This window comes from Ciconia boyciana, chromosome 3 (assembly GCF_034638445.1).
Source record: "Ciconia boyciana chromosome 3, ASM3463844v1, whole genome shotgun sequence".
Classification (NCBI taxonomy): domain Eukaryota; kingdom Metazoa; phylum Chordata; class Aves; order Ciconiiformes; family Ciconiidae; genus Ciconia; species Ciconia boyciana.
In genome coordinates this window covers 122,253,402-122,277,131 of record NC_132936.1, presented here as the reverse complement: position 1 = coordinate 122,277,131, position 23,730 = coordinate 122,253,402, and the positions used below count along the sequence as shown (strand labels likewise).

Genomic DNA, 23,730 nt, shown 5'->3' with positions numbered 1-23,730 from the left:
ACACATCTTCTGATCTAATCCAGCCATGACCTCAGGACTGTCTTTACAGTGCTCAGGACTGGGCCCAGTTTCCCAGAGGGCTGTATCTGGGCCGAGATCTCAACACGAGATTGAAACCTGCTCAGTTCAGACAGGAAGCGCCAAGGAAGCAACCATCACTCAGTGCTAAGCTATGCCTCAGCCCAAGGCAAAGCATTTCTTGAGAGTTAACACCAAGAAGGGCTCGAAGAGAAAACCCAGCATTATAGGCTACTCATTATACTGGAATTCAGTTTTAAGAGGATTTTGCTGCATCACTCCTATTAAACATTAGTCACAGCCAAAAATCCAGTGCAATTATTTGTATAAAGCTGTAAATATAGTGTGGCACTGTTACCATATTGGTTTCTTTTATACTAGCATATAGGGCTCATGCTTATCTCTATGGCCAGCATGCAAATGGATTAAATTTAGAAAGTGCTAAGCTATTTTCTCTCAGTAAAGATAAAACACATGAAAATTTTGTTTACTGGTTTGTGAATAGTGATAATTAAAGGGATGTTTTCAACTTGAAATCTTGAAACTGAAAAATGTTGACAACTTTGAAAAAGGAGTCACAAGCGCTTCCAGCAGCAGTCAGGCTCCAGGCTTCGACAGAGAGTCAGTGAGTGAGAGCCCTGGCCACCAGACCTTCCCTCTCTATCAGTGTACCTCGATCACAGCTTGGAAAGCTTTGTGAGAAAACAATAATCTGATTAAAATTATTTTCTTAATACTGGGTGTACCGGGAAAAGGATTAATCCGAATTTGAAATGAGTTCATGCTCTCAACCAAAATGATGATACAAGCTGGCAGAATGAAGGTAGCGATTCTGTTGTTTGTCAACAGATAAAATTGTTGCCTAGCAGATGTTACAAGCTTGGGATTTATGATTATAGCTTCATAAAGTCCTCCCCAGAGCATGACTGTCTCAAAGCCACGTTAACAATCCCTCATTTTCCATTAGAAGATCTGTTACGGGTTAAGTGATAAAAACTCGACCAAGTACGTGTGGTTGGTAGTATTTTCTTAATGAAAATTTGCAGAATGCTGTAGTTATATTTTCATTATAGAAGCCTGTTTCATTTGCTTGTAACTTTGCTTGAGTCTAGGTAGAGTTTTCTATCCCACCTGTCTTACTTCGATTCTGTTACTGTAGAAACTTCTAATAAAACTTGATCCAGTCACTTTCAAGAAATACTGCAAAGAAATATTAACTGTCACAGTTAAAATGTTATGGTTGTTTTCATGTAAATTGTTGGTTCTTACTGCTTTGAGGCAAAGACTTTAAACTTGGTAGGATCTCACTGGTGGTTGAATTGAGATAACAACATACTTCACCATCGTGATGAAAATAATTTCACTTATGTTTATGGAAATAATTTTGTTACGGTGTGTGAAGTATTAAAAGAATACCGTGATAAGCGTCTCAAAAGCATCAGGAAAAACTGATCAGACTGAACTGGGGATAAAATTGTAATGGAGTGTAATGCATTACCCTGTGAGCAAAAAGGAAAGTGTGCAGTAAGTGTAAGGTGTGCTGTCAATCTCATGTCCTGCATGAGGCAAAGGTTGTAGGGAGCAAGTAATACCTAATCACGTAGTTAAAAATTATCATTGGACATATATAGAGGGACATTGCAAGAATACTGTGTGGTTTGTTGTTTTTCAACCCTATTCTGTGGTGTCTAATACATGCAGCACACATCCGCCTTTTCCACCAGGGCTGCTGATTCTCCTGTTGCCTCTCAAAGCCACAGCTGTTCCTGCAACAGCCTGTGCCGCTTGTGCTCCTGCCCCTTTGCTGTGTCACTTCTGTGGACGCTGGCAAGAACAGGAACATTAGTGATGGCAGGTGTTTACTTACAACTAGTAGTTGCTTGGGTGTGTAAGGTGCACTTTAGGTTCAGACTTGCTTTGCAAGTGTGTCATCTCACCCGCTGGAAAACAAGGCATTCTGGGACGTGCCTATTCTGGATGCTTGTACTTCAGAGACTGAGTGTAATGTTTGTGCAAGAGGTAGCACTAGCACTGTGCTGAATAGCAAGGATAATCCATAAAATAAATCCAAATCCATATGCATTGAATATTATATCCATTTGTGCCTTCATCGAATGTTACTAACAGATTTTTACCAACTGCATTGCTGCTCATGTTCTGTAGCATTACTAACCTATTTCCATGGAGAATGTAATTTCTTCAGTGTTTGCAGCTTGAGGGGGGAGAAAGGAGGGAAGAAAAGGCAAATTTTGATCTTAAATGAGTTCCTGAAAAAATGCTGTGCAAATTCCAGGTGCAAATAATGAATAACAGCGGGAAGAAAGGATCCAGTTTTTGGAAGTAAACCCAAGTTCCTTACTGCTGCACGGTGGTGGGAAGTGGAACAAGAGCATGAGAGAACATTTAAGCTTGTCAGCTCCATCTAAGTATCTTTAGAAACATTTCTTTTGCTGAATTTCAGTGGTGTAAGTACTGTAAGAGCCTTCCCTGGAGTACCTTCTTGCTGCTCCTCACCACAGCCCCTGCAGAGTTTACAGCACTTCTTCCTCTGTGCTCAGAAGCCAGGAAAAACTTCCTGTATTGAGGATTTGCTCAGAAATTACTTCCTAACGTTTCAGGCTCTAAAAGCTAGACTCCATAGGGGACTCTAGTTTTCGCTTCTGCCGGGGCATTACCCAGAAGTAGCCTTATTTCTCAACTCTAAACTTTAGGACTAGAGTGCTGCTATAGTTGTAACCCCTGTCAGTAGAAAAAAAATCTCTGCATTTATTCCCTTTCACAGAACAATATGCCACAAGAAGCACGACATGGTAGGGATGAGAATAAACAAGCCACAGGCAACAGATTTAAGTTATTACTACTTAATGATTTAATCATTCAATGTAAGAATATACTTTGTATATGATCAGAATAAGGGTTGTGTAAGATCTACACAGAAAAGAATTTAGCATTTAAGCAATGTCATATTTAAATAGAGAAAGCCCCCAAACTCTGGGAGCAGCTGACCTGTTCTGACAAGATTTCATTGCAAAGAGAAAATCTTTGCGTTTTAGTGCCCACTTAAACACTTGGGCAAATGAACAGCTTCTAGTAATAATGCCAGTCAAATAAAACATGGTGTAGAGCTGGTCAAAACTGTTACAACGACAAACAGTTTTTCTAGCAAAACATTAACATTTTACAATATTTTTGCAATGCTCCATAGACTAGAAAGGGCAGCTTTTAAGTGGCTCCAGGTGTTGTACAGCCCTCCCCTACCTTTTCCTTACTCCTCTCCTGAAACACCTCTGCTATTTTAACTCTGTTACAGGGGAGGAGCCATCAGCTGCAGTCAGATGTGCCGGATGGTGTAACAGGGTTGTTTTGTGCATAGCGCCTGACTCAGGACTGCAGGTATCTTTAGACTGCATGGCTAGATGCACAGGGAGAGTGCTAAGTAGCTTGTTTAGCAGGGGAAAACACAAGAGGGACAGTTCTCAGAAATCTGTCAACAGTAAATTTGACCTGTCTCTGTTGTTCCAAAAGTAGGCTGGCCACAGAACTTCAAAAGAAATTAAAGACAGTAGTTACAGGAATGACAACTGGCATGTTGTACCTGTGGTACAAAAAATTACCGCTCTCTATCCATTCCTAACATGAGTAGCCTTCATTCATTTTTTTCTACTTTTCCTGCGGTTTTCTCTCAGGCTTTGTTTCCAGAATGGGAGGCGTTGCCTCAAAAAAGTCTGTTGGAATTGTGTATCCTTCTGCATCTCTCTCTCAAAACTCACCTTTTCTTGGACGTCCACAAAGCACCCAGCAGTAGCCAGGCAGATTGCTGAGTGGTCCCATTTATAGAGGCTATATTGCTAATGAAAAAACCCCCACAAAACCCAGGTATTCCCTAACAGGACACTGTTTCTCCACATTTTTTTGTTGCATGTCCTGTAAGCACACTGTCATTTTTGGAGGAGAGGCTGACCCAAGGCTTGCTGAAGCTGATAGGAAGCTTCCCATCCACTTAAGCAAGCTTCAGAAATGGTCCTTATAATGTCTGACCCTTGCTTGGCCCTCCAGCCACAAGTGCTGAGACTAGCTAAAAGAGGCTAACAAGCCTAAAAAAAAAAATCAGAATTGAGGCAAATGCAAAGCTGGTTTCCTGCACTGCACTTTTCTCAAGAAGCATGTGTTGCATCACCTGGGGGAACCTTTTTCCAGGCCAGTGCCCCACTGTCTGCATCTTTTTTCCCCCAAGGGTTTTGCTGCAGAGAAATGCAATTTACTCTTACGTACATAGCCCAGCAGGAAGTTCATGCATCAGCTACCCAAAAAAATAAGGTGCTCAGGTACTGATGAGGTGATGCTAGTATCAATTTTATGTTTCAGCAAGTGCAGAGGACACTGTGACTTGTGATTTTTTTTTTCCCCTTTGAAGTACTAAAGTGACAGATGATCAGCCTCCCCTTAGGCTTCCAAGTAATTGTAGATTATAACAGTTCCTTGAATGGAAAGCAGTTACCTTACAGTTTCTTAACTTAATTTTCACCTTGAATGAGACTTCTTCAGAACAGTTTGAAGACTAGAAAGAACAATTTTGCAAGGTGCTACATGTGTTTATATAGTCTCTATATATACTGTATATACTAAATGAGGTAAATTCATTCAAAGCTTAGTGCTCTGTCAAGTTAAAGTGGACATTTTCATGTCTTGAACATAGTTGGATTCCTGTTCTTACTGGCATGTAATTATAATGTCATCTCTGAGTTTACATGTTTTCTTCTCTCCCCATGCAGAAATTACTTCCTTGAAAGAAGCCATTATTTCTTATTCCAGGATGTTACCGGTAGATAACAGACTTCTAAACTTACAGACCTACAAACTTCTTCAGTGCGTTCACCAGAAAGACAAGAAGCAAATAGAAAAGCTGGTCCAGAATGGATTCCCAAATCTCATTAATTTCACAGAGCCTATGGAAGGATATAGTGCCCTTCATTTGGCCTGCATTAAAAATGACACTGACATGTGCAGCTTCTTGCTGGAACAGGGAGCTCATCCAGATGTCCAGGACAAAATGGGACGTACTCCAGCAATGAAGGCAGCTGAGCTAGGCCATGAGTTGGTTTTGGATTTATTAGCAAAAGCTAAAGCAGACATGACTGCTGTAGATAATGAAGGGAAAGGTAAGTAAAAGGGAACCTTATCAGACCAGAAATACCATCAAATGACCTCTTACTGTGTTACACACTTGCTACATATGTTGTGTCCAATCTGTAGAGAGGAACCGTGGTTGAGGATAATCCTTACAGCTCAACAGAAGCTATTGGCCATAAGATTTTTGATGAAAATGAAAATAATTCTCCTTGAACAGTCTAGGCCTTTAAATCATAGGTCTCTCCAGTACATAGCTGAAAGATAACTTGCAATTGAGAATCATGTTCCTCCCATGACGTGTCACATTAAATTCTGGTTTACTCCCCAGGTTCAAAGGCCCTAAACTAGAAGTCTTTTTTTGCATGTATATACCCTAAGAGAAGTTAATGGGTCTCTACTGAAGGATTTTGTCCATTCAGCTGTGAAGCTTACAGCCCAAGTAACCTTTCTAATAATTTAGTGTCTCACCATAATCTCTGCTGGTTTTCTTTGCAGGTGTTTTCTTTTACTGCATTTTACCTACAAGACGGCACTACCACTGCATGCAGATTGCCTTGGATTATGGTGCAGATGTTAACAACTGTACTACTGATGGGAAGCCTGTATTTCTACAAGCCTGTGAGCAAGCTCATGATATTAAAGAAATATGTCTGAATTTCTTGGAAAGAGGAGCAAATCCCAATGCAAGAAACCCAGTATGAATATTTCTGTAACTAAGAACATATATACAGGAGTATAGAATAGTTACCAGACGACTGGAGTGTATGACCTTAAATCCTCACATTAAAATAATAAAGCAGTGACAAGTGCTTAACTCTGTGGCCATACCTATTCCCTTCTTCTGTACCACCCTTTTTTGCAGGAGCAGGCATTTAAGTCTTCTGCTTGAACCACGTATCCTGATTTAGATTTTTGTACATTAGATCGCAAATATTTTACAATAACAAAATGTAACTGGGCCAGCTCTTAGGAGTTGTGATTCACTGTACTTCAGTGGAGCAATACTGATTTGTACTTTGCCTGGATGTGCCCTAAGGTTTTCAGGATTGAAATAATGTACACTAAAACATGAGTTGAGCATGAAAAATCTGATGGGGAATCAAGGCAGGGACGAGACATAAGAAACTTTATCTTTTTTGTACGTGTCTTAGTAATTTATTTGTTTCCTTTCTTAATTTAACAAAGACCTGAAGCTCTGTGCTGTTGATCAAGTCAAGGAGCTCAAGCTTTCCCTTAAAGCTACCCATGGCTTTTGCTTTGGTCCTAGTTTTGCAGTATCTTCCTAGCTTGTAGCTATAGCAAAACCAATGTTTGGACATCCTTATCCCATCCTCTCACACACGTCCGCTTCATGCACTCAGTGTACCTGAAATATGAGAAACTTGCATTTTTTTTTGTAATATGATGGGCATGTACCTGGTCACATAATAGGAATGGTTTGCTAGGACCAGAGAAAGACAGATATTGGTGAAGAAAGTACGGTTCAGTGGAACAATATCCACGGCTCACTGCTCTCTTTGCCCATCTGTAGAGTGGCAAGTCAGATATTCTAAGTATTGCTGTGGGCCAACATGTTAATAGCAGGCCCTGATCCAAGATGTGCTCTGTTCTTGGGAAGGTCACCAGATCTACCAAAGTCAGCCATTATAAAGCAAATAGGTACTGCTAACCACAAACATACACTACGATCTAGAAAAAGAGACAGTACTAATGTATTCGAATGTGAACTTTTCCTCTCAGAGCAGTAGTGAAATTCCCCAGTTGCTCTGTCTTCCTGTAGCACTCCTCCAGCCATAGCTCCTTATGCTCTTTCATGATAGAGGTGGTATTTTGTGTTAAATTTTGTAAACATGCATGACAGCATGCGCACAGAATAAAGAATTCCTTAACTAAGGAATTGATTTTCATGGGGACTATTCAAGGGACTCAAGCTACTAATGTACTTGAGTCACTGGGATTTGACTACGACTATCTTAGCAGCATTATGACTAGATTCTTAAAGTTTACCTACAAGTATCTTTCAAACTATTAGACTTGTCTCCTTTTTTCAGTAATAGCTAAAAGGAGACCTTCAGTTTTATGCCACCTTGCAACAATCAGATCATATTGTGCCAACCTGAATTAGCATATGAAACAAATTCTGAATTGTTTTCTTGCTACCTTGCAGGCTACAGGTCGCACAGCCTTAATGGAAGCCGCAAGAGAAGGTGTTCTTGAGCTGGTGCGTGGTCTACTTGAGAGAGGAGTCGATGTTAACCTATTTGACCTTGAAAGACACAGTGCTGCACATTTCGCAGCCAAAGGAGGCTTTTTTGAGGTATCATCATTTATGGCATTAGAGCATTGCTGCAAAGCCAAACCTGGGGTAGGTTTTTGGGGGTTGGGTGTTTGGTTTGGTTTTTTGTTTGGTTGGTTTTTTTTTTTTTTTTTTTTTTTTTTGAGTCCAGTAGCTCAGCTGATCAAAGCATAATAATCAGCAATCAAAAGCAACTTCTTTTTAAGTATCAAAGGGAATCCAGCAGTGATAGAATCTCTCTCATAACTGCAGAGCCTTTTTTGCCAAGGTACCTCTGAGTGTGTGTGCTACTGTGGCTGTCTGGTGTGAGCAGCTCCATTGGAGAGCTTGTTTCTCTCAATGTGTAGCATGTCACAGCTGTGTGCCTTGGATGAAACATTACCATTATAAGAAGGGCAGATGCAAACAGCTGCAGGTAGGCACTTTCTTCCTTATTCCCCATATCATCTTCAAAGTATACAGAATTGCGGAGTTTTGATTGTGCATGTAACATCAGCGTTACTTTAAGACAGTGGCCTGGAGTAGGCTGGCAGGAGTGAAGACTGTCCTTGATGTCTACAACTGAACTATTTCTTCAGTTAAGTAAGCACAGTACTATAGAAAACTTGAATGTTATGTGCACATTGATCAGCTGGGCATGGGAGAGAAGTTCTCTATATAAGCTGGGAATATATGATATTGCATTTATTTGTAAATCATTCTCACACTTCCCCATCTTAAGAAACAGACGAGATTTTTTAATCTGTCTTTGTTTTTCTAGATTTTGAGGATTATTTCAGCTTATAATGGAGACTTGGGCCTGATTGCTATGAATGGTAACACACCACTTCATTACGCTGCAGAGGGAGGATTTGCAAATTGCTGCAAGTTTATAGGGCAAAGAGGTACATGAAAAATAAGTTACTTTGCAACTATCATGTATATTCTTTTTCTGTGCTAAAGGAAAGATTTCACTTGGAAAGATTTATGAAAGATTTGACTGAGGTATCATGTAGCATACGTAATTCTCATTAAGAAGTGCATAACATAGGCTATTATGACTTATTTCTACTAATGTGGCTGAGATAAAACATTCCTTAAAGAAAGCAGCAGAAACATCATGGGTTTGTAGAATTTAGAACTGGACTGTATTAAGTTGTTCTGGTTTTAGTTGTTTTTAGAAGTATCATATGGAATCTTCCAATAGAAAATTAATTTTTGTTTTGCTGATAATTAAAAAAAATCTCAGTGTTGTCATGGAGAAAACTTGGTGCCCATGGGCATTGAAACATATTCCAAAAAAGCTACGATCATTTTCTAACTTAATCAGATAATTTTATCACTTCAAGCTTTGATTCAAGAGCACCATGCAAAATCCTACATTCTATTCTTGCGATTCAAACATTTAACTAGTGGCCCATCACCAAATTGCAAGGTTGGGGTATAGAACAGTGAGAGACATTTTAATCTTTGTTTCTTCTTAACATTGCTCACCACTTTAAGTAAAAGATGTAAAATTTTAACTAAACTTCTGCCTTTCTATACATATTCTTGAGTGGATGGATAAGTAGAGCATGGGTTCCGCAGTGAATCTCCCTTTGGGAAACAAATACAGACACATGGCTAACCTTCCAGTCTGAGATAATGATGTGGTTCCATCTACTGTTGCTATTTATAGTTAAGACAGTACAAAATTGTAGACCTGTGGCAATTAGTTGCATGTATATTACAAGTCTCTTACATTATGTAATCACTAATTACTAAATTCCACTGCATTATCAGCAAATTGTGTCCATATTTTTAGGCTGTGATCCTACGTGGACAAACTTGTTAACAAAGACCCCACGAGCCATTGCCAAGGGAGGCGGTTTTAAAGCAGCAGCAGCAGAATTGCGTAAAATTGAAAATACTTTTATAAAACAGTCCAAGCCTGGGGCTAAGGAGGACAACCCCTGCTGGGCACTGAGGCTATACGACTGGTCCTTAGAGCACCAGGCTGCCCTCCGCAAGGCATTTGAGGCCGTTGACCAAGGAGATGGGACAGTAGCTAAAGATGATTTTATATCAGTTATTCAGGAGCAGTGTGCCTTTGTGGACATTGAACAAATACAAACTATTGCCAAAATGCATGAGGGATCTCACCCCGAGGGAATCAACACTGAAGAATTTTTTAAAGGCTCTAAATACCTGCAGAAAAGCTGTCTTATAACATCCTTTGGACCCAAACGGAAGAAGGGGAAGAAAGGGAAGAAACGAAGAGGCAAAAGAGGCATCGCCATCCCTGTACCAATTTGTGTTATTCCAAAGAGCGCGTGTCCACGTAGGGAAGATGGCTTCCCTATGTACATGATTGAGGCTATTCAGAGCATTGCTGCTGGCTACCATTTTAACCAAGACCACCCACCTGCCCATCCCGTGCACGATGACCGTGCCTGGTATATAGATGAGCCAAGGAAAATATACATGAATATTAACTACCTTGTCAGAGCAGGAGACATTCTGTCTCTACAGAAGGCATTTGAGGAGGGTGTACCAGTAGACATAAAAGATAAATATTACAAAACACCTTTGATGACTGCATGTGCAAGTGGGAACATAGATGTTGTGCAGTATCTTCTTGAAAAGGGGTAAGATAATTTCAGAGTTGTTTTTTTTTTTTAAATTGCTATTTTGGAAGGGCTTTCAAAAGCATAAATTTACTGGAAATGTTTGGATGCAACAGACTATGGTTTGTTTTCTATTTACATAACTTTAATATTAAAAGTTAGTTCCATAAGATCCTGAGTTACAGAGGGTTAGTTTATTATTTCTCACATTTTAGTAACAGGGAAATAGAAACACCCAAGAGGTAAGTTCCCCAGGTCTGAAATTTTTGGTGTCTAGGCTGTTGCCATTTTGGTCACATGCAGAGTACCTACAAATCCAGTCTGTTGGAACTGCAGTTAGTTCATAGCCACGTCTCAAATAGCACATCCTCAAAACTGAACTCTCAAAATCAGATGAGTGATTTTGGGGAAATATGGCTCAAGTGACTTGCCTGAAATCATCAAGGTACTCTTAGCCAAGTCATCAAAGCAATCCTGGACTTGCCTGTTCCACATGCCAGGGCCTTTGCATGCAAACATTTTAAGAGGATGAGCCTTATAATCACTTTCCTCTGCAGCCTCAGCAGGCTGAGGCAGCAGGATTTACACTAGAAGTATGTGCTGCTATTTAGTATGTTCCTCACTTTAGAAGTGCTTCAGCAATTTTGTAGCCTACAGGCACACTTGTGAAAAATCTCAATGTCAGCTTAAAATGAAAGCTATTTAAGAAAGATTCAGTCATTTGTGTAATAGTGTAATCTTTATTATCAGTGCTGTAGTCCTACAGTCATTCACATGAACACTTAAATAAACATTTTTCAAAGATATTTACATATAGCAAATGTAAATTTAGTAAATTTCAAATAAATTTACATTTACATTACATCTAGCTTTGTTCTCTAACTATAGCTAGAATTCATTTTAACATTCATTTCTAAGGATAAAGTGGCTGTATTCATTCCTCCAATTCCTGCAAAGACTTAACAGCACATGGATCTTTACACACCCTGCTAATTAAACTGACATTCCTGGCACATATGGAAAGTTGTGTAAATGTGTATATTCAGGTCTTCCAAACATAAGGATGCAGGAGTTCGCAAATTAATCTAGCAAATCAATCCCCACTGCTTTCATCAAGCCTCACTAGACAGCACTAGAGTTACATGTCCTCATATTTAACAGTTAGACCTAGAAATGTAATAACTTAGTTTAAAAAGATAGTACCAATTTTGAGATTTTTAAATTGACAGAAATCAGAAAGTGGAGAGAAAAGTTATCAGTACAGTGTTTAGCTTTGTGTCTTCCAACAGCATGGACTTTCAGGTACTTTCCATTTGGCATGGGAGTTCAAATACTTTTTACAATATAACCTTTTCAGTACAGTATCACAAATCCATATCGAATAGAAAACAAAACATTTATTCAGAGCTATAGAAAATTCTGAGGTTTAAACATAAATTGGTGGTATCCACTTTCTATCTTGTTCCAGAAAGACTCAGAAGTAAATTAAATTTGTGTTAAAGGCAAATTCAATGTTTGATCAGGAGAAAATGCTGAAGAATTTTTAAGTCAGTGCTGTGTTGTCCCTGTTCCCTTCGATTGGTTTGTTTCTGATAGAATGCAGTTAGCGAAAGGGATTCAGGGGCAGGCAGAGTATCAGTACAGGCATGGAGGTTGGGTTGAGAGAAAGAGTGGAATAACTGGAACCACTTATTTTAATGAGAAATATAGAGGAAATTAAAACTGCATACAAATAAACCGTAACAGCTAAGCAACTGACAGATAACAAAGGTAAAACTGGTAGGTCTGGGGAATTTACAGCGATAAGATCTCAAAGGTACAATTCTGAAAGAGATTAAATATTTAAACAAGAAAAGATTAACAGATGAATCTGTTCTTTTGATCTAGAGTTTAATATTAACCATCTGACCAAAAGAGCAAAAAAGCTATCCCTGGAAGCAGCTTCCTTCCTAATTTTTTCTTCCTTCTCCCTCCCTCCCCCCACATCTTTTGGCAAGACATCAGCTCTTTGTCCCTGGAGTAAATAGGACAGGGACCCTAATTCAGTTCAGGACCTCTAGGCTGTCCTAAATACAATGGAAAGTAATTCACTCTGATTTTTCGACCCCTTCTGAACCCACACATAGCACACATGGGACATCACAGATCTGGGCATGGTCATGGACTGTGCTTTTTTCAGAGATACAGGGGAACCATACTTCTTCCCTTTTAACACCATTAAGGGGCTCTAGTGGCTCTTGCTCCCCAAGCCTTGCTTTTGTATGACTCCAGCCCAAAAGCTCCCAAGGCAGCCGGTTGCTAAAGGGCTGATAATGCTTTTCCCCTCAGCTTCATCAGAAGGCAGCATATTGCTAATGTCTCCCCTAAACTAGCCCTTGCATCCTTCAGAACGTGTCACCATTAACCTGGGAGCAGAAACAGATCTAGTCGAGCGATACAGTGGCTGAAAAACTTTTAAATCCTCAGATTTTCTGAGACAGACCTTCTCTAACTCATTTGTAAGTTGGACAGTAGGCAATTTCCCCACATGTTTTAGAGCACCTGTTCTTGGCCCAGAAGCATTCTTTTTCAAATTCCTTAATCTGCTTTTTGCCATTCTCAGTGAAGCTGGAGCACAAACACCAGCAGTATTTTAGAGGACTAAGCTGTTTGAATGCCCATTTTTCTCTGTACCTGTGGAAACCTCCATGTAGAGGATGCTGCGTTGGCTTAGAGGGGGATATGATCACCACCCAGGCACACTCTTAAAATTAATACTCCATGACAAACTATATATCAGATACTAAAATGGTTTCATAGTAGCAGTAGCAATATGAAAAATATTTATTTACACCGAGTATGCCATTGCAGTGGGCAGTTAACACGGATTGTACTTGAAGCTGTGGATGTTACTGTATCTAGTGGGTAGCTCCATCTGCCACTTCTTGTATTCTTTTGTAGGGCTGATGTAAATGCAACAGACAATTTCATGTGGACTCCTCTCCATCACGCTTGCTATAACGGACACCTAGATATTGCTGAACTGATAGTGAAGGCTGGAGCAGCAGTAGATGCACCTACAATAGGCAATGCAACCCCACTAATGAGAGCCATTGAGATCTGCAGATTGGATATAGTCTATTTTTTAATCAATGCGGGTGCTGACATCCAAACTACAAACAGCAATGGTAAATATTAATGTCTCCAAAAAAGGCCTGTTTCCTTATGTGTATGCATGCTTTATTAAAAAAACTAAGTTCTTGGAACACTTTGAGAAGTGTTCTGAATTTATGATTGCTATCAGGATGAAGGTAAGAGTTAGGTTCAATTAGTTTTCTACAGTGTGGAATCACCATTGTAAGTAGTCAGCTTTCCTGGGTTTTATACATCTAGAAAATAAAGTAACATGATTAATTACATGGTTAAGGAGACTGTTGCTCCTCACAAGATACATACAGAGTTATAAGAGGCTTTATTAAGAAAATTCTATCTAGTTATTAATATTAATTGATAGAAAATTAGATTGTAGTTGCAGCCAGTGTATACTCTGCCACCCATTTAAATCACTTTTTTTATGCACAGGCAGCACTGGTTAAAAAAATTTCTTGCTGCTTAGCATGTAAATATTACTCCCTGAGAAAAAAATACTTAACAGAAAACCAAATCTGAACTGATACTGAAGTGCTACGTCCTCACAGCAGATCCCTCATTCAGTGTTATTTCTTCTATTTTCAGAGTAATTTAAACAGTTAACATTTATCACATTTTTAAGCTCTTGCTCTAACATAGGAAGCAACAATGCTACATAATGAGACTTTCCTTCCCATAATGCCTTATAGGTGAAACCCTGCTTGCAGAAGGGATGTGTATTCTCCATTGCTGTTACCACGTGAAGGTCTAATTCACACAGCAGTTTAGTCTCACAACTACTTTACAGCCACAGGGTCTCATCTCATAAGATCCAGAATAGTTTTTCCTTTATTAAGCACTGAAGGTGTTCAGCCCCATTTAAACCATTGGGCTTTCCCTTGACTCCTTGCCAGCCCCAGAGCAAGTACTGGAAGAGGTAGATACCTACAATAACTTGGTCTACATTCCTAACCTTGTACTACGCTAGCCATCTCCTAGTGCTAAATGCTCTCAGCTCTCAAAGATCAAAATTACAACCTGCAGGACCACTATATTAAGCTGCAAACATCAAGAGCAAAGCAACCACTCCAAGAATTCCTGCAATATTTGCTTTCAAGGCTTATTTCTGCAAGGCCTTATTTCTGCAAGCAGTGCTGATGACTGCCAGTCTTAACACCAGTGTCAGGCATGCTGCTGGCACACTGAATGGTTAATAAAATAGAGGCCTAATTAAATTCAGTTGACTGTAGTGTCATTATCCAGTTGCAACAAGTGCAAAGGTTCATTTTCATAGCTTATACAGGTTTTTTTTCTTTTAAATACAGGAAAGAATGCTCTTGATATTGCTAAAGTATTTGCAGATTCTAGAATAATTGATCTGCTCCAAAATAAACTGGAAAATTTGCCAAAAGTATCAGAAAAGAAAGAAGCAGAGAAAGAAAAAGTTGTGAAGCCAAAGTCATCTTCTCCACTGGTACCTGTAGAGGTACAAGCTGTGAAAGAAGAGGTATGAGAGACGGTAACAAAGGATTGATTTGCTAATAGTTAGTAGAGTGCTTCTTTCTTTCATTTATTTGCCATCCATGTCTCTCTCAAGCTATAAATCAGGCAGTTTTGTTAAAGTGCGTATTTTCAGAAGCCATACTTGTTCTTGCCAGTACTAGTACTTGTTTGTTGGTGGAAATTTTGACTTGTTAATTATATGAACATCATGTCTTCCCTAGTCCCACTTAAGAATTATGTCCTATATCACTGTCAGGACAGAAAAATATTTTCTCTTCTTTTCCCCCTCCTCCTGAAGTTTATGATCATCCAGCTCTGTTGTGGTAAATACTGAACAACTGTAATTTCTTAAAGGGAGCACCTCTTTCTTCACAGGATAAGACCAAGGCCCTTCAAGTTAGTAGAAAGGTCTTTTTATTCTGCTAATCGAACTCACTGAGGCGATATCAGGCTTGCTGACTTCTCATTTCCCAGCTTGCCTCACGTCCTTCCTCTTCTACTGTTGACCCGAGTCCTGTTTCTCAAATCCCACACTGATGTTTGGCTGTTGTACTTCTGAATGCCTTTCCTGCACCCCCTGGGAGCCTTGAGTACGCTCTAGTTCCCAAGCTGACATCAGCCTCTGTGACCACATCCTGGTTGTCTTATTGTGCATGAGATCTTCCCAATTTACCAGTGGTACTTGTTAGTCAGACCTGGGATGCTATTTAGAGAGAAAATGCAATTGTATCAGCATCGCTGGGAGTATCCTTTAGTAGTCCTGCCCTGAACAGTGTAGTAAATATGTCCCAGTAGCAAAATGTTGGTTTCCCCCTTTCAAAAAGGTTTTGAATTTGTCAGGGATAGTATAGAACTTTCATAGGCAGGAAGATGACAACCTTAGGTGCTTATTTATTTATCAGCTGGCACAGGATGGGATCACCAGTGTTACTAGGTGATTGTCTTGTGAGTCTTAAAGAGCAGTTAATGTTTTAGTGTCCAAGAAGGAGTGTCATCACCTACCTTTTTAAAGGGTTTCCCTCACAAATTTTGGTTATGAAAAAGTTATCAGCTTTAAGAAAAACCAGATTCTGAACAGATTAAGAAAAATACACACACAGTAAATAGCAAAAGAAGTGTCAGAAGATGCAGGATGTGTGCCTTGATTCTGAAGGTGATGTATTCATATAACTGATAGTTTCTTCTCTTTCAGCCTTCACAGATATTTCTGCCACTTGTAGAAAAATCCACTCTTGAAAAGACAACACATTCCCTTAAGGACAGTGTTATTTATCTGAACTCTTTGATAACCAGTGGTGCTACCAAGAGAGATGACATCACATTCAAACCCAGAAAAGTACGTACAGTAGCAAAACGTGAGCACAGTGTCACATTAACTTAAAGGTAGACCTTGCTGTAGATCAAAAACCAGAACAATCTGATGAAATTACTTCACAATTCAACTGGTTTATAGATGACATGACACAGGCTAGAGAGATTGCCACAAAACAGTAAACTAAAGGGTTCATATATATGTGATTATGGATTATATACACTTATATTTCTATAAAACAAATTATCATGGAAATCAAGCTCTTATCGGGTTTTAAAATAGGATTAAAGTGGACCCACAGTAAAATACAAATGCAGCTACATTCATGGCATGGATTTTTACATTCTTGCACTTAAAGGACAGGAGTCCTTGTGCATGGTACTGGCTCCAACTTCTAACTTGCCTTCTCAATTAGTTATCACATGATTACTTATGTCAGTGACAGTTACTGAACTAAATGGATCACAATACACTAAATATTTGCTTCCTAGAGTTAGAATACTGGAAATATAATTTTTATGTCAGGGACTTGTTAATACTCATTTGCAAATAACCGAGAAACAGAAAAAGAAGATCAGAGAAGTAATTCCCCCCCCCCCCCTTAAAAAGGAGAATACCACCATTGCTGACTGAAAGGTTTTGTTTGGAGTTTGTTTACCATTTCCCTAACCCAATTTGTGCTAGTTTCTGCAATGGTCTCAGGGGAATAAGGCTATGTTGCCAGTGACTCTACAGCTAATTACTATTTTCCACTCTGAGGATCTTGGGCCTGAGTCAGTCATTCTAAACAATTAGCTTTGGATCTTCTTTCCCACATTATCCCTAATCTGAGCCCATGGCATATTACAGATTGGAAGTGACAACAAGAGAATGCTGCACTTTACATACACAAATTGTGGTGGTATCTTCCACTGGGAGGCCACACTGGTTTTCTTCTATGTCTCAGGATGGACAGGAGTGCTAGAACATGGCTCTATTTGGCTAACAGTATCTTCTTAATGCTTCAGTTGCAGAAGTTGTGTCCAAATTAACAACAAATACCTTTACTTTCTAGATTTGGGTCCCTGAAGCTGCAACAGAGGAGCTAGTAAGGAAGCAAGAATTGCTCCGTGAACGCTTTACCCTTGATGGCCACTCAAAGCTTCACAAACCCCTTTAATAGAAAAGTTATGGAATAAGCACACCAGCCAGAAGAAGCTACTTCAGCACTTATTTTGACAGGACAAAAAAATCTAAAAGGCTACTCCTCTGTAAGCAAGGAATCATGCAGTGCTCAGTAAATGTATCTCAGTTATGATAAAAAAATGTAGCAAGTTTTTCCTCTGTGGATTATATTGCTCACACACAATCTTCTGTTAAGGGCTTAGTTTGGAAAAAGGTTTATCCTCATGTGATTCTAAGTCTTGGAGCTGGCTCAGTGTAGTTGCGACACACACACATCCTTTTTCTTTGTAAAAGGTATGGCTTTATGAGGCTATTTTTCACCTCAACATAAAACTTCTTCCTGGAAGATATAAGTGTTACCCTTCCTATTAAAAGGGTATTAAATATAAAGATAGAATTCAGAAATTATTTAAGACACCAGTGTTCTTGGTTGTCTGCAGAGGCAACAGAAATTATAGAATTTCCAGCCAGGACTACTACTGTCTAGCTTACTGCTTTCATGTTCTCTCTCATACACTCGAGAGAGCAGAAACCTTTCTCCTCACTCACTGTGCATGTATTCCCCAACTGCAGTGTTACAAAGCTGTTATCAAGACCTTTAGATACTTTTGGCAAACTTAAATATTTAGAGATTTTGTGAATGCAGGTTCTTGTATTAAGAGCTACATCCACAGCTAACCCAAATCAGTGCTTGCCCCAACAACAGTGAAGTCAACAGATATTGTCCCTGCCATTGAAATGAGTTCTTTGGGTGGGAAGGAATTGGTGTCTTAGAAGTGACCTGACCAGGCTGCATCAATTTAGTATGAAGAAAAGGTACTGAAAGTTCATTATAGGAAGTGTATAATGTCCAGATTTGTATGATAGGACCAGGCCAAACCAGCCTGTGTTTTGCTGAGAGGCTCAGTGCCTCTGAGTTCTGTTGATTACCTCTGGAAAATGGTTAGCAGCAGAGAAGTGAGCCCAGTTTGGAGTTTCAAAAAGGCAGTAACAGGTGATAAGTTTTGGGTAAGCAGAGGCTGGAAATACTGGGAATGTTTAGCTTAGAGAGCAAAGAAGTATTAGGGAATGCCATAAAATAGATCTAAAGAAGCAAAAAGCGTGGAGAAGTGAACTGAAACCTCGTATCTATTCTTTCATGGGATACAAGAACATTCAGATTACCAAAAAGAAGAGAGAAAGCATCACACAGATATTAAATACTCTACAATGTGCAAATACCCTGTGGAACCCTCTAGCCCAATTATGCTTGGAAACTTAAAAAAAATATTTACATAGATTGAGAGAAGAGTCTAGTTAGCTAATGCATAAGGGATAAAAATCCCTTGTGTTTCAGGACCTCAGCTAATTACTGTTGGCACATGACAGAGAAAGTTTTCTAGCAATGCAGTTCACTCCCTGATTGCCCAGTGTGGTGATGTGTGTGTCCCTTAGGAGAGAAGATGACACTGGCCTAGACAAACATTGTAAATGAAATCAATCAGCTTCTGGTTTGATAGTACCCATTCTTCAGATTTATTTTGATGTTGTGAGACTTCAAGACCTGTCTGGCTCAAGAGTACAGCTACTTGTGAAAATTTATTTTCAAACATACTCTTCTTTTTTTTGGACTCCGCAAGTCTTGGACTCCAGAATCCGAGCTTCAAACTAGGTTCTTTCCTTCTGGTTCATCATTTCTTGTAATAAGAACCAAGTTTTTCCCTTGTTGATGTGTGTGATGTAGCATTTCCATGCCTGGATTTGCCTAGGTATGAAGGGAGCAGAGTGGAAGATTGTTGGGGAAAGCCTGCGCCATCACATTCTTAAAGACACCACCACTGCCTGCACGACACTGCATGCAGTGATCCCTTTTTAACTCTAGCTGCACATCCAAATGTAAATGTGATATTTAGTAGATAACCGAGACAAATGCAAAGCAAGTAGATATATCTAGTGAGATACTATTTTCAAATACCGCTACTGAACTTATTTGTATGAATGTGGTTGTGCACAAGTAGCTTATGACAAGTTGCTTACATTGAGAAAATATCCTGATATGTTTAGCATTTTAATAGTTCAGTATAAAGAAAGACTTTACAGGCAAGCGAGATACCATTTCAAATACCAGCTGTCTTGGAATTCTTAATATCAGCATATCATCTTTGCCTGTCAGCATAAAACTTCTGCTGGCTGCAGACAATTGTAAACAACAAAAATAATAGTGTTAAAGTTAGTCACAGAAGGCAGTGCAGGCAAGGAGCAGGATGCCCATGAACAGTTGCAAGTAAAACTGCATCTCTAAAAGAAGGAGAGGCAAAGGGTCAATTTGCAAAACAGTAGCCATCAAAATAAAAATCAAGCAGCACAGTCAGAAACTCCTAACTCATCCTGTAAGGCAAAACTGTGTTTCTGGCAGAGTTACATGACAGAGATGAGCTAGGAGAGTTCGCTGTTAGAGCCAGTTGCTCAGCTGTCCTCTCTGAAAGTACCATGGAAGTACTCCTCACTTGGGTAACTACTGCTGCATTAGGGTATGGACTATTTTCTGCTGGCTCTGTTCATTAGGGTAACTAAGCAAATTGACAAGAACTTGAATGGAAAGGAAACAAGCTAACCTGGCCAGCAGAAGGGGCTGTCTCCTGCATCAGTTTGGATCACATTGTAGAATTAGGCTTGTTGGCGAGTAGTCTCTAAAAAGGTGGTTCAGAGAAGAGAGCACTGAGAGGGGGCCATTTTCTGTTCCCATAGGAAATCCCTATGAACATCACCCATGTGCTTTTTTCATCTCAGCCAGAATGGGCTGCAGACTCCCACAGTCTTCACAACATGTTATCCCACAAAAAGAGAGGGTGAAGAGTTGTGCCTCAGCTGTACACAACATGATGGCCGACTAAAAAGAAATATTTGCACTCCTTTGGCCTGCTGGCTTCTCCATAGCTCCCTGGTCTTCTCCATAGCAGGCTGCCCAAAGAGTTGGCAGACTTGTCTCACAAGCTACCACCCCACCTCTCATCCAGCCCTCAGCCTGGGACTGGCTTTCTGCAGAAGCTCAGTGCAAACCAACAGAAGAGGTGAGACACAGCGTCATCACACACAGCACAAGGTTAGCCACTCAATTACATGTAGTTGTGAAGATGTCTCATTTCGTGCAAGAGAGGAAACTTCTACCAAAAGTACATGAGGAACATTACGCAGGACTCCCTGTCCCAGGGATTTCTGTCCCCACCCCCAATCATTTTTCTCAGGCTAGCTTCCTTAGTGCTTTTTGCTGCTATTATGGGGCTATGGTATTGTTTTGGGCTTTCAAAGTCTGTCTTAGCATTAAGATCTTATCAACTGAGTGGCCTTAGTGCTGTCTGTTGAGGGTATCAAACGATAAATGGTGTCACTCTTGTATGTCTGAGCCTTCCCTACAGTTCCTATATTCATTTTAGTGAGAGAAAGGCAGTGGTATTTGTGTGCATATTTACATATTGAAAAACTAACTACCTTGTGGCATTTTCAGAGAATAATCACCTAACACCATCTTTAATCATGTTTTGATACCTAACACCCAATCAAAAAATCCAGTGCTCAGAAGACATTTTTGCATGAGTAGTCAATTCATTCAGGTCCCAGTGGCACAGAGGCAGATATCAGAGCAAACTGAGGGGTTTGGCTGGAGTCAAGGAGCACATTTCAAGATTGCCCACCTCAAGCATGGTGATGAGTATGTGTTGAGAGACTCCCCACTTGTACACCAGACGTGGACTAGGAGAGTCTGTTGCATGAAGCAGCGCTAGCAGCACAGGAATTTTTTAGGGATGTGAAAGCAGATGCCACGAGGGGAGTCAAGGGATAAAGCTCCAGAGTTTAAAATTGACATCAGCTGAAGGAAGGGTATTGAGTAAAGAGCTGGGAACAAGCTGTGAGGGAGGGAAAGAGTCTGCGCTGATGGACTGGTCATAGAAAAGCTGAGTGATATTCAGTAGACAGCGTTAAAAGGTACCAAGTGATAGTCAGAGACACACCTTGGTAATAGAGAGCAAAGCACACTCTCCCAAGTGAGAGACAACTTTCCAGAAGGCTATCGGCTGCATGTCAGAAAATGTACTGAGAACAAGGAAATTTGCAGGTGGGAGCTCAAATGGGTTATGACTGTGACTCAATCTCTTGGGACAGGTAGCACAAGTGAAAAATAAAGGGGGAAGCCAATGCAGAAAAATTAAGCAGACAGAGGGCAGCAACACTGAAAGGAAAAGGAAAGATGAACTCTGCACATCTACACAACCTAAGACTAGATGAGTTGTATACTAGTTTTGGTTCACAATCAGGCTGTAATCTAGCCTTAGTCACCCTTTGCTGTTTGCCTTTAAAGTTCGAGACACTTGTGAGCTCTTCAAGTATTGTTTCAAACTAATGCAGGTACCTCAGTCTAGCTGCGGTTGGTACCCAGAAGTGCTTCACGTACCACTCCATTGCAGAACATAGGTGATTGTATTTCTCATCCCCCTATTTCTAACATGTGCTATTTTAAGTTCACTTGCAAAACACATGAAATTAGTTGGGGCTGGGTATTGCTGTTGTAGATACCATTGGCACACATTTATGTGCTCAAACCTCAGTTTTTTAACTTCAGAGTGTCTTTCAAAGGCTCCTCATTATGCAGGAAGCCTCAGTGCTGAACAACAGACTCAAAATTTATCAAATACTACAAAACATGATAGAAACTGTGTACCAAGAGATACTTGATGGAAAAGACCTCAGTGAATGATCAACTGCTTCAGGCCTATATTGAACTGATTTTTTTTTTTTTAAAAACTCACCTCACCATTGGGTTCCTTTCTTCTCACATATGGGGACAGCTGGATTCATGCACACCTAATTCCCCATTATTATCCATGCACCCCACATATTTCTACCCAAAATGCAACCATGCACGATGCATCCCTTTGTGCAGTTCCTCTGTCCCTGAGGCTTCTCTAAGCCACTATATAGTTTCACCAGCTTGCCCCTACTGTCACTGTTAATCTAGGAGGAAGACATGATCAGAGTTATCTTATGCTAAGCAAACAGTTCAACAAATCATCACTTTGATATGACGACGCTAATACAGCTTCAGTAAAGGCCACAAAATAAGATACATTTGACAAGAAGTCCTCTCACCTCTGCCCTTGGATTATCTTACAGACTTCCTACATCTAGTACACATATTTTTTTTCCAATTTACCCTATGTTCCATGAAATACATATTTATGAACTGAAATACAAGAGCATGCTTTTTCTCCCCATTTTTAATGCATTTACCATTCACAATTGATTTTTTTGGAAGGTGAATTGCAACACAAATATTGTTCTAGTCACAGCAATCTATGTTCTTATGCTAATGCAGAACAGGTGGTACAAAGTGGAATTCTTGAGCTGCTGTAAGTGCAGCAGATGTAGTAAATATGGTTACAGCTTAGGACCTTTGAATGGCTCCTGAATAGCCCAGCTTATCAATTGTTTGAGACTGAACCCCAGGAAATTTCATTTAGCCTTACTACTGCTACAAATCCCTTGCCAAAACTCCAAGGAACATCTCATTTGTAGTAACAAATCAGGGAAGAGTTCCAGCAAGAGGAATTGAATTGGCTTTAAAGGGCCAGAGGAAGGAGGATTTCCTCATCCCCAAGTAAGGGCTCCAGTTCTTCCCCTGCAAATAAACTTGACTGGGACAAGGCTAAGTCATGGTATGTTGTTATTATAAGCCTTAGAGACCCCCAGAAGAAAAAAAAAGAAATAGTAAAATAAAACAACAGAGCATTGCTGAGTGTGATCTTACTGAAAGGATGGGGCAAGTAAGTCTTCTACTACCAGCAGCGCTTGTACAACCCAACAGCTCTTCTGTAGCACAGGACTTGCAGGGAAATCAAACACTACGGAGCTGCCACATCTGTCCAATTACTACAGTGTATGATATGCTGCTTACAGGAGAAGTGGAGTCCAGGTACCCCAGAAGGAAAAGATGGGAGAGCTGTAGAAAGCCCAAAAGCAGACTATAAAAATGGGAACCTGCTAATTTTGTGCAGCCCAGCTCCTACCTAGTGACTAAAGAAGACAAAAGAAGCCTAGCACATCACAGGGAATTGCTGTTGAGCCGCACAACCATTACAGAGGGACAACCAGAAACATTCACATGAGCTAGAAGTAGCTTCAGATTGCCTATTAATTCTGAATGTCTATCAGCAGTTATTATCTGAGGGGCCAGAGCAACCTGGCATCTGCTAAAGAGAAAAGGAAGAACTCAAATATAACCATTACTTAAAAGAAAGAGCTAAAGAATCATTTCATCATGACTTTCATCCCCTCATGCCTTTTACCCCCCCACTCTTCACAATACCTTATTCCTCCTGGTAGCACTCCCCTCTGAGCTTGCTAGAGCTGCTCATCCCTTTACTTCCCCCACCAACTTCTCCCATCCCAGCTGAGGGGATCGCATTTATAAAGTGCACAGCCCGCCCACCCCCAACAGACTTGAATTGGCCATTAGTTGCCAACAGCTGGGCTTTTCCCTTCCCAGCCTGATAGTTCAATGGTTTCTTGTAGTCGCTGTGTGACTCTTAAAGCCTACCTGGGCAAACAGATTTTAATTTATCAGTAAACAAGGAAATTTA

At 40.1% G+C, this 23,730-nt stretch overlaps 1 protein-coding gene across 1 annotated transcript; it reads left to right on the top strand.

Annotated features, from left to right (window-relative positions):
- Positions 1-3,371: 3,371 nt before the first annotated feature.
- Positions 3,372-17,111, top strand: ANKEF1 (ankyrin repeat and EF-hand domain containing 1). Its single transcript, XM_072858570.1, has 10 exons — positions 3,372-3,411; positions 4,791-5,177; positions 5,644-5,843; positions 7,316-7,465; positions 8,205-8,328; positions 9,228-10,050; positions 12,970-13,196; positions 14,463-14,644; positions 15,833-15,976; positions 17,007-17,111. The coding sequence occupies exons 2-10, from the start codon at positions 4,832-4,834 to the stop codon at positions 17,109-17,111; spliced, it is 2,301 nt and encodes a 766-aa protein (XP_072714671.1). The 5' UTR covers positions 3,372-3,411; positions 4,791-4,831.
- Positions 17,112-23,730: the final 6,619 nt, after the last annotated feature.

Bases quoted from the DNA above. Each gene is read 5' to 3' on its own strand.
- ANKEF1 (XM_072858570.1), top strand. From the start codon at position 4,832: ATGTTACCGGTAGATAACAGACTTCTAAACTTACAGACCTACAAACTT. The intron at 5,844-7,315 runs GTATGAATATTT...GCTACCTTGCAG, and splicing joins ATCCCAATGCAAGAAACCCA to GCTACAGGTCGCACAGCCTT. The intron at 8,329-9,227 runs GTACATGAAAAA...CCATATTTTTAG, and splicing joins CAAGTTTATAGGGCAAAGAG to GCTGTGATCCTACGTGGACA.